At 34.8% G+C, this 11,241-nt stretch overlaps 1 protein-coding gene across 1 annotated transcript; it reads left to right on the top strand.

Annotated features, from left to right (window-relative positions):
• Positions 1-792: 792 nt before the first annotated feature.
• Positions 793-4,255, top strand: LOC112048063 (uncharacterized). Its single transcript, XM_052886373.1, has 4 exons — positions 793-1,142; positions 1,232-1,986; positions 2,080-2,292; positions 2,375-4,255. Exons 1-4 carry the CDS (start codon positions 1,134-1,136, stop codon positions 4,161-4,163), a joined length of 2,766 nt encoding a protein of 921 aa, XP_052742333.1. The 5' UTR covers positions 793-1,133; the 3' UTR covers positions 4,164-4,255.
• Positions 4,256-11,241: the final 6,986 nt, after the last annotated feature.

Genomic DNA, 11,241 nt, shown 5'->3' with positions numbered 1-11,241 from the left:
GACACTGGATTGGCACCGCCTTCAAATTGATCAGAAGGTAGCACATAGGTAAGATGTTATTTTTTGCTTTTTAGTTTAGGTTAATTTTTGAGTTGGAAGTCGGTTGAATTTTTTTTATTAAAATTTTTATTTTTTAATTTTTAGTGTTAGCACACCTACTGAGTGTGAACTGAATGTCCTCCGTCTTCATCGCCAGACCCCCTATGCAGTCACAATCCATATGGGTGGAAAGTTCTCATCAATACGAATAAATTAAGCCCAAACAAAAGGTACCTGCTGTAAATCGTTGACGAGTTCCATCGTCTGTGTATCGGCTCCATCATCAGACCAACTCCAGACCTTCACAAAATTGTAGTGGTTTAAAATACCTTATGGAAACACTAACAAACGCACTAGCCGTCTCTACGATTTTCAAAAGTTCCCCTCGATTTCTCCAGGATGCCATCATCAGATCCTGACATGAAAAAAATGGGACCACCCTGGAATCAAACCCTTCACAACAAAAAAAGAATTTTCAAAATCGGTCCACAAATGACGGAATTATCGCTGGACATACAAAAAAAAAAAAAAAAACATACATGCAGCCGAACGTAGAACCTCCTCCTTTTTGGAAGTCGGTTAATAATAAAAATTCTTCAAGTAACTTACTTATTAAGGAATTTCCTACAAATTTTCAATCACTGTTTCACAAACTGAATTTTAAACTTAAACTCAAACTTAATTTAATTTATAAGACAAAATTTACCCTTTTTCGGCTCCAAGATATCAAAGTGATATAAGTGGTTCACCCTAGAAAAGGTGACAGACAGATAGATTTGCTTTCGCTTCTCTAATATTAAGTATAGATATTATTCCGACAATTATATTGACTTCTAGCTAAATTTCAAACAAAGTATTTATCTGTACACTGCGGTAATTGGATAAAAAAGATGTTTTTGATAACGCGTCGCTATAAAATTTCTTACGAGACAGGAGAAAACATCATCGCTTGATATTTTCACGAATGCCTGACCATCATCTTGCGTGTGTATAAATGTATGCGGAATTCATTTTCATTACTAGTTTATTTTCCTTTTGTGTTCAGTAGTGACGTCGATTTTGTGTAAGAAAACAAATCTAATTCAGCTTCAAAAATGAAGCTGGTGAGTGAAAGTGTTTTGTGTATATTGGATGTTTACATAAACAATTGTGAGTTATACAAAATTACTAATCGAATTTAACTCTTTTTCAGATTATATTTAAAATATTACTAATATATCTTGCTGGTACGGTATGTGGTCAAAAATTTCAGCAAGATCAATTCCCATTCCCACCGCAATTTCAAACTCCAAGCTCAACTTTTACTTCAGATAACACCATTTATTTGTCACCCGAATCTCATACCGCCATTCCTTATTTCGCTTTGAACCATTTAAATAAACTGCCTTTCCAATTGTTACCACCAACTGGTTCAAAAACACCATCTATGTATCCTACACCCTTACCTATGTACCTATCTTCTACGTTAAGATTCGGAGATGATGATGAAGACGAGGATGATGATCACAACGAAAAAAGTAATAATCACTCCCCAGTTTCAAAGAGATTACCTCAAAACCAATTAAATCGTACAAACAATACAGCAGTGAAACAGGCGTTAGATAGAAATGATAACATATTGAACTCCAGGATGTCAAATCACCAAGCTGTACACCAAATCAATCAATTTACTCAGCCAAAATTTGAAGTCAAAGCACCAAGCTATGTTACCATTGGACCAAATGAAAGAGCACAAACAAACAAGCCCAACCCATCTGTACGTAGAATGATAGTAACTAGTGAAATACAAAGAGCTGATCAAGGCCCAGATCAAGCAAAAGCATCTTCGTACCAAGCTCCTCAATACATTCAAGCACCAGGTGTATTTATTTCATCTACAACGGAACCCGCGATACCAATACTTCGTTTGTCTAACGAAATGGATTTAGATGGAAGTTTTAGTTATGAGTAAGTTACAATAAAATATTTTTTCCACTAGCTATCAAAAGTACAGCTTTCAACGACAATATAATGTATTTCACAATTTTCTATTTGTTTTAGAGCTCTGGGTGCAGATCAGACCCATTACGTGCAACACAGTCGCATGGAAAACATGGGATCTGATAAAGAAGAACAAGTAGTAGAAGGCTCATACTCTTATATAGGTGATGATGGACGTACATACACAGTCCATTACGTCGCCGATTCTAATGGTTTTAGAGCTACAGGTGACCACTTACCAGTACCGCCACCTGTTCCAGAAATTATACAAAGGTAAAAATAATAATACTTCAGTGAGACTCAAACTTCATAATTGATGGGAGTTAGAATTACGCTAATATAATTTTTGTTACAGGGCAGTTCAATATAACTTAGCAGAAGAAGCTAAAAAACCGCCACATGTTAGAGCATCTTGGGAAAATGATGACAAAGACTATGAAATTAACGAACGAACTTTTTTCAACAATCCTCCACAACGGAACCTGTTTACTGGAAAAACTCCAGAAGCATTTTCTCTTGGTTCAAATCCTCAAAACAATTTAATAATGGCAGCGAGTTTTCAAACCCCTACAAAATCTAATTATGAAATGGAGCAATCTAAACCAAAGATGAACCCAATGCCAACACCGCAAATAACATTTCTAGCGTCACAAGGTGCCCATAATCCTTCAACACCAGCACAATCTACTAAAACATCGAACTCTGAAAAATCGCCACTACCTCAATTAATGAACTATGAAGCTGAAATCAAAGACTCCGATCAAGAAGCAAGCAAAGCTTTGTGGCGGTGGCAGTACGGTATGAATGCAAATCAGAATCCCAAAAACTCGATTTCACGTTCATCTGCTGAAGGTGACGATGTAGTAATAAACTTTAGCGATATGACACCTGATCAGTATACACATATGATACATACTCAAGTATTATCTCAAAATGCTGATACATCTAATATTGCCTACAACAGCGATGACTATCATTCACTTTATTCCAGTCACAACAATAGCAAAACTTTAAAAGAGTCAGAACAGTACCATTCGACAACTGAAATTGGTCTCAATACTCAGAACTCTGAAGAAATTGTGAAAAGCCAGAACATTTATAATGATGTCCAAGAAGATTTACATGACAATAAACATGACTACAACAAAGTTGAGATAAATTCATTAAAGAAAATAGAAAGTCCAGATCGTCCTGAAATCATCAGCCGTCATAGCTTTATACCACAAAGTCAAGTTGCAACTCAATCTTATTCTTTTGAGGATACATCATTTGAACCGTCAAAAATTATTATACCTAATGTAAATCCAGCTGTTAACTTAGTGACAATACAGAGTAATTCAGAAAATGGCTACATATTGAATAACATTGAAAGGCCAACTACTATAGAACCAATAAATACTTTTAAAACTGTCTCAAATGTTTTCATAAATGAAGAAAATAGCAGTTTCAAACCAATCACATACAACACAGCTAAAGAAAACATACAAGAAACCACAACAGCGGAGGCTCCAATGACTGATATGCTAAGAGAAAATATGTTTTTAAGAAATTTATTTAAACCATTAAATATTGATGAAAAAGTCACAGATAAGCCAACTTTTGAATATAATAAACAACAAAATAAGCAAAACACAGAATATCATGAAATAAAACAAGAAAAAGAATCAAAATATATTCACAATAAAGAAATTCCTCAAAACTTAATAAAAGTAAAATCAAAGCCCTTAGACATAAACAATATTCTTAACTACGTTGTACTGAAAAATCACTTTGAATCAACCAAAACCAAACAAAAAAATAAACCCGTACAACATTTTATCCAGAATATGAATGAAAAAGATATATCACCACATTATATTCCGATAAAAGAAAGCAAAAGCAACACTTATTACGTTGAATCTAATGATGATGACACGCAGAAGCAAAACAACGATTTTAGATCTCTAAATCGCCAACAACAGCAAGAATTGCAAGGTCTTATTAAGAATTACAAAGTTCTTCAACGTCATAAGACTAATATGCAACGAAGCGAATCTCTCTCAGAACCTCAGAGACATATTAAAGCATTCCATACTCAGAATCTTCCACCGTTGGGCAGAGCAGGACCGTCTATGAAAAGTTACCTTCCACCAACCTATTTATAGGTAACAAATCTGCTGTGATTCGTTGTAGATTATTTTATTGTAAATAATTTTCAATTTGCATTTATTAGTTAAATTAAATTATTATTAGTCGATTACTTTGTTTTAGTTTGCCACATTTAGTCACTCATAATTAATTTAATTTAAAATTAATCCAATTACTTGAACGAACATAGGATGGGCCTCGGCTTGTTTTTTTCTCTTTTCTTGGTAGTCTTTGTCGAAGGACGAGCTATACACTCTTAAAAAAACTGGTTCTTAATAACAAAATTAATTAGTGCAGTTAATACTAAATTAGTTTAAAGTAAAGTTTGAAAGTTACAATAGGCTCATTTTTTTAATACCACACTCACAGTAGAATCTGAAAAATGTTTATGAATGGGACAACATGGGACTGAGAGCCTGTTATAGCCAGACATACTTCATTTTATGAAGGCTGAAAGTTTGCCTATGCTGACTTATCATTATTTTTAAGCTATTGCATAGCTTCTACCGCGGGCTTTGAGCGCGGCGATCGAATCAAAAAATTTCGTAACGACATTTTTTATTTATCAAATATTTTATACTATTATATAATTGCTACAAGCGAGCCAAAACTGTCATAATTGTCATAATTTCATTTAGTCGCATAGTAAACAAGGAAATAATTTAAAAGTTAAAGAAATAATACCTACAATATAAAATATTGTCTACAATGTTGACTTGCGTGTCCAGGAAGTGTAAAAAGTACTATTTAATTAAACTAAATATTTAATTTGAGTAAACACAAAATTGTGCATGTGTGCGCTGTATGGAGTAGCTAAATTCAGGTCACCTAATGCAGTGATTTTGTAGGCACATAAATTAACTAGTATAAAACATCGTTGTTTACCTATTGGAGAAGCATGGATAAACCTTTAGCTTTCATAAAATGAGGATTGTCTGACTATTGCAGACTCTCGTTCTAATATAATAACAATGACATTTCAACCAGTAATGGGACTTAAATTTTTATATCATTAAGATTATTATTCGAAATGTTAAAATCGACCGTAGACAGGAAGCAGCTGTCTGACATCACAAACAGAGGAAATGGGGGTTTCGTGAAAAGACAACGGAACTGAAATAAAATCTTTAAAACACTCATCATTGTTTACGCAATCCAATTATTTTTTCGCATTTACTCATTGGCGCCCTTAGTTTAAAATACACTGGGTAAGTTATTTCTCATATAACAGTATTTCATTTCGATTTTTCATTTTGTTTTATATTTTTTATATTCATCATCATCATCATCATCAGCATCATCATCATCATCTTTGTCATCGTCATCATCATCACCATCATCATGATCATCATCATCACCATCACTATCAACCAATTTTAACGGCCTACCCCCTTATAGATCCAGTTTGGAGGGCTTAATTATTATCCGACACCTTAATGACAGCCACTGACGATCAAGTAATCTTACATGACTGCTGACGGCCTGACGTCCAATAAAATTGATCGTGTTCGATTGAAATTGGTCGCTAACCGCATCTCACAGTCGTCGTGTTGGTTTGTTTTAATATCACCTATCTAAGAACACTTGGGTTATTAAGACAAATCTAACGATCCGTTTAGCGGTTTTGGAAGATATGAGGTAATAAAGAATATTACATACATACATACATACATACAAGATACCCTTCTTGCAGTCGGGTATAAATAGAAATCATCTTAACAAGAAGCGATCGCGTGTCTGAAAATCTTACTATCCGTATTGAAAGCGTGACTAGGTGGAAATTCTGCAGATACTTCAAATGATTTAATTATACACTCATTTGTATCTGTAAACGTTAAATAACACGTAATTAATGCATGCACTTTCTATTTCTATGAAATGGGCTTGCATCTGCTTTATACTTATAAACAAGTATATTAAAATGTTATGCAGAAATAAATAATTTAATTTATGAAAATTAAAAAACTTAAACAACTTGTTTTCTTGAAATTTTACTGAATAAAAATGTTATGGAGTTCACCAAGCAGAAGACAACGTTTATAAGCAGGTAACTTGTTTTGATAAGACTTAATGTAATGAAAAAATTAACGAAAAGTATTCGTTGTGCAGAAAATAATGTTTAACTTCTGAAATTTTTAAAGTATTGAAGATTACTGACATAAATGAACATTGTTACAAAAAGCTGTCTTTATTTAATGCTTCAAAAATAAAAAAAATCTCTTCTCCGACAGAATAGATAGTAAGAAAAATGTGGAGATAGCAAAAACAGACAAGTCAGTATTTAATCTATACATATAAATCTGTAGAGAGGTCAATTCTGTACATAAAATATATTTCCAAAATTACTATTGTGGGGTGATTAGTGATGGATACTTATGCCAAAAATGCAGTCAGAAAAATTTTTGTCTGTCTATCTGTCTGTTTGTCTGTCTGTCTGTATGTTCGTTATAGAGACAAAAACTATTTGACGGTTTTTAACGAAACTTGGTACAATTATTCTTCACACTCTTGGACAGGTTTTAGTGTACTTATTATCATGCTACGAGTAATAGGAGCAGAGCAGTGAAGGGAAATGTTGGGAAAACGGGAAAAGTTACTCTATTTTTACAGCGATACTACAGTAAAAGCTGGATTAAAGAGGTCTAAGGGCGGACGACGTCGCGGGCGTCCGCTAGTTATAAAATAAAATCTATAAAATCAATCATAAGTGTCTTATATCTAGTCACTAGTCAGTGGCTGGGGAAAAATAGAACGCTTCTTTACATTTGAGATCAGATTTATTCATAGAGAGCCACTGTTGCATAAAATGCAATTCTTATTGGCGTCTACATGAATAAATTACGTGGTCCGGAAGAAAAATATGAAGTATTTATTTAAAAATGTAACTAACGTATTTTTCTAGTATTATCTATAAATATTGTACATTAATTTCTTTGTAACAGTCAGGAATCAGGAACTTGGTGGTGTTACTCTGTGTCTCAAAGAGTGCGATCCCGGTCATAATAATACATTGAAAAGTTAAAAAAAATACGCTATAAACTTGAGCGGTTGAGAGTCTAAATCTTTCAGACCAAAACCACCACGGTCCAAATTCCAATTCATCATCATCGTCATCATATCTGCCGATAGACATAGTTCTCTTGTAGTTGTCATCCTATATTCGGCTCACTGCTGAGCTCGAGTCTCCTCTCAGAATGAGAGGGGTTAGGCCAATAGTCCACCACGCTGGCCCAATGCGGATTGGCAGACTACACACACGCAGGGAATTAAGAAAATTCTCTGGTATGCAGGTTTCCTCACGATGTTTTCTTCACCGTTTGAGACACGTGATATTTAATTTCTTAAAATGCACACCACTGAAAAGTAGGAGGTGCATGCCCCGGACCGGATTCGAACCCACACCCTCCAGAATTGGAGGCAGAGGTTATATCCACTGGGGTATCACAGCTCCACACAGTTCTTCTGTACGGACTTCCAAACATCATGATCCTGAGCCGCCGCCATCAAGCGAATCCCTGCGACTCGCTTGATGTCGTCAGTCCACCTACTAGTTTTGTTCAGTTTCAACTTCATAGTTGCCAACTTACATAATATGGCAGGAATGTGGGCTGAGAAACTTTCAGCTTTTATAAAATAGCGAAGATCTGGCTATCATAGGCTGTAAGAAAAATAACACATGATGAACTCTGTCATAGAGCATGCCAAAGACTTAAGAGTGTGCAATATGTAATTTGGTGGTTACAAATGGTTCTGGATCTCAGATTCTGGAAAAGTTAGGAGCCTAATATTTGGGTAAATGATATTTCAAAGTGTTAGCTTCGTTATGACTATACAAAATACACAATTTGTAAAACTTTTCTCGATAGTTTATTTTTTATGAAAATTACATGTTTTGCTCACATTTTGCTTTCAATCTCAGGAAAAGCAAACTTATTTTCTTAAATTTTTGTTTTGTATAAAAAATTAGGTATATATCTTGAACTATGGTCATTTTGCTTTTCGTTATGTTGTTTAATTTACTTGCAATTAGGTAAAAATGGTTTTGGCGCTCACGTCATAAAATTTGCGTCGCGCGTCAATCGCTCCGTGCTTTTCACTCACGTAAAAGCCATAATTCGGCGTCTCGCTTGCGCTTCGAATTTTATCCATATCGTACCGACGTGCTGCGCGCTCTTAAGACATTCTGCAGTACGAATATGTACGCTCTCAAGGGTGGTGAAGCAGGAAATAGACTATTTTTCATAGAACGTCATACAGCACCTAAACCTATACAGGGTACAGTATAGCTATAATCTATATTCTACCAAACGTAGGTACCCTAAGTAAAAGCTAGTGATATGTTGCTGAAGTAGTTACAGATTCACAATACACGCGCCTGATTGCGTCGCGACGCTAGACTACGCAAATTGCCTGAACAAATCTCATTTGGGAGTACGCCTCTAATCATGGACAGACGAACTCAGTGTATTATAGTTTTCTCACAAACATATTCTGACCTTAAACCTCGAAAAAAAATACATAGCTACTCATATTTTTTAACCGACTTCAAAAAAGAAGGAGGTTCTCAATTCGATGCGTATGTGTTTTTTCAATGTTTGTTACCTCATAACTTCGTAATTTATTAACCAATTTTGAAAATCCTTTTTTGGTTTAGAAAAGTATACTTCCAGATTGGTCCCATTTCATTTTCACGAAAATCGGTTTAGTATTGTTGTGTTAAAATCAAAATAACTGATATAGTCTGAAGTCTTTGAAGTCGGTTCCATTTTTATGTTAAAAAGATTATGGTTATTTGTGATAGGCCTCAATCATACTGTGGGAAACTCTGGATCGTGTTTTTACTACAAACCAACAAACAGTTACAAAAGTATTAATAGAAGACTATAGAAATTATTACGCATTAACATATCTAATCTAATTTTTTGAGATTTTGTCGGTTTATTTGTTCATTCATAGAATAATGGGGCGATTTTCATGCGATGTTCTCGTTCGCTTTCATAAGAACAACGAATTGCACTCCCTAATCATGAACTTGTTCATGCAACTTGTCGTAAACCAACCATAATCACGTGTAAAATCAATAACATCAAAACTTTTTCTTAAAATATCTCGCACCCCGTATATTTACGAACAGAACTGTAACAAATGCAACGTGTTCTACAAATAACTAAACAACCAGTTATTGTATTCTAACAAATATTTCTCGTGCTAGCGAAACAAAGGTAGTGCCACAAACCGAGTTACGCCGTGTCGCTTTGAGATAAACAACTTTCAACAGCCGATCGATTTCCACTGAATACAAACCACATTGAAAACAACATCAAAGTGGAAACAAACACGGAGAGAAAATATGTAAATTTTAATGCAACCGATGGCAAGATCAAAGTCAATGCACGGCAGAGCGCGACGGGCTGATTTTCGCTTTGGTCTTTTTATTTTCTTGCCCTCTGTACGATTGTGGCTGTGCCTTTATATATTACCAGTGATAGGTAGTTTTGTGATGCAAAGTGGCAAGATACACTACACTGTATCTTCATATGCAGGTTTTTGTAGTAACTTAATTATACTGTATAATATGGTAACTATGGTAGGTACAGTTGCAGCCTGTGACTGTGTGTGGATATTATTAATCTGTGGTGGATATTGTACTGTCCAGCAAGTCACTCCTGTACATTGAAGTAATCTAGTTACTCTTTCTCTCACTGTTATTTTGCTGATATGCCGTTCAGTATATTTTATTAATTATTATTAAATGAGACAGTCTTTTCTTTTACCTGCAAACAGTATATACCATTACATACAACTATACCAGTACATACAACTGTATGTACTGGTATAGTTTTGTAGTGGTTACATACCCGTATATGGTATTTTTAATTCTTTACAAGTTAACCCTTGACTACAATCTCACCTGATGGTAAGTGATGATGCAGTCTAAGATGGAAGCGGTCTAATTTGTTAGGAGGTGGATGAAAATCCACACCCCTTCCGGTTTCACTTTAACATAGAATAATCATAGTTGAAGAAATAAATTCCGTATATTGCGCTATTCTATATTATGAAGTGTTTATCATTAAATAGATGGCCTATTCAATAATAAATACCGCCGATCATAACCGCAAACGTCCAAAGTTGGGCTATTAGCTGTCCAATTATAGCGAAGGTAATAAACGATATAGCCACGCCAGATAAACTGTTGGGGTTAAATAGGTTCTTGCTATTTCATTATCATTTCGTACAAGTTATACATAACTTTTGTTTATTTTTTGGTTGTAATATTATCGATTCATTGATCCCATTTAAGTCAAGATATAAATCTGTAGATTCAAAACTAAGTCACAATTAATAATTATCTAAGCCCTTCTAATTATCTAAATCATCTTCGTCAACAGCCGATGGAAGTCCACTGCTGTATAAAAGTCTCTTGCATGGAATTCCAAACACCACAATTTCAAACCGCCAGGCCCAGCGGCTCCCTGCAACTAGCTTGATGTCATCGTTTCACCAATTTCGTGCTCGACTTACGCTTTCCGGTGTCGAGTTGGAACGAACACTGCTTGAAGTTCCTCTGTGAGGTCAAATCAGAAATGAGGAGATCCGCAGGAGAACCAAAGTCACCGAAATAGCATAGCTAGTCGAGAAGCTGAAGTAGCAATGGCCAGGGCACATAGTTCGAAGACCCAATGACGCTAGGGTAATAACAATTCATGACAGTAAAAATATTAAATAATGCAATCTGAACCTTAAAAAATAAATATATCGTAAATATTTACTTTAGGCTTTAGATTGATCTGTTTGATATGACATAAGTAATTTTACAATACTAGCTAACCTGTAGAAATCCAATTTTCTTTGTGAAAGACATGCCAGCCTTCTGTTTTCGTGACATTCGCCCCTTTGCATTTGTCTCAGCGAGATTTACTGTAACTATTTGTTCCAAACTTTACCAATATCGGGGAAAACATTTTACACCTTATTTATTTAGCGTATCGGGAAAACTTTCTAAGAACGAGGAGATGGTTTAACGATGAATGGGGAAGCTTAATTGAAGTAGGCCTTTATAAGGTTTAATTACCAAATATAGGTACTTCTCAT

This window comes from Bicyclus anynana, chromosome 17 (assembly GCF_947172395.1).
Source record: "Bicyclus anynana chromosome 17, ilBicAnyn1.1, whole genome shotgun sequence".
In the NCBI taxonomy this organism is placed as follows: domain Eukaryota; kingdom Metazoa; phylum Arthropoda; class Insecta; order Lepidoptera; family Nymphalidae; genus Bicyclus; species Bicyclus anynana.
Note: the sequence above shows the minus strand (reverse complement) of the source record. Positions and strands in the feature narration are given on the sequence as shown.

Coding starts and splice junctions, on each gene's coding strand:
- LOC112048063 (XM_052886373.1), top strand. Junction 1,987..2,079: donor GATGGAAGTTTTAGTTATGA/GTAAGTTACAAT, acceptor TATTTGTTTTAG/AGCTCTGGGTGCAGATCAGA. Junction 2,293..2,374: donor GTTCCAGAAATTATACAAAG/GTAAAAATAATA, acceptor TTTTTGTTACAG/GGCAGTTCAATATAACTTAG.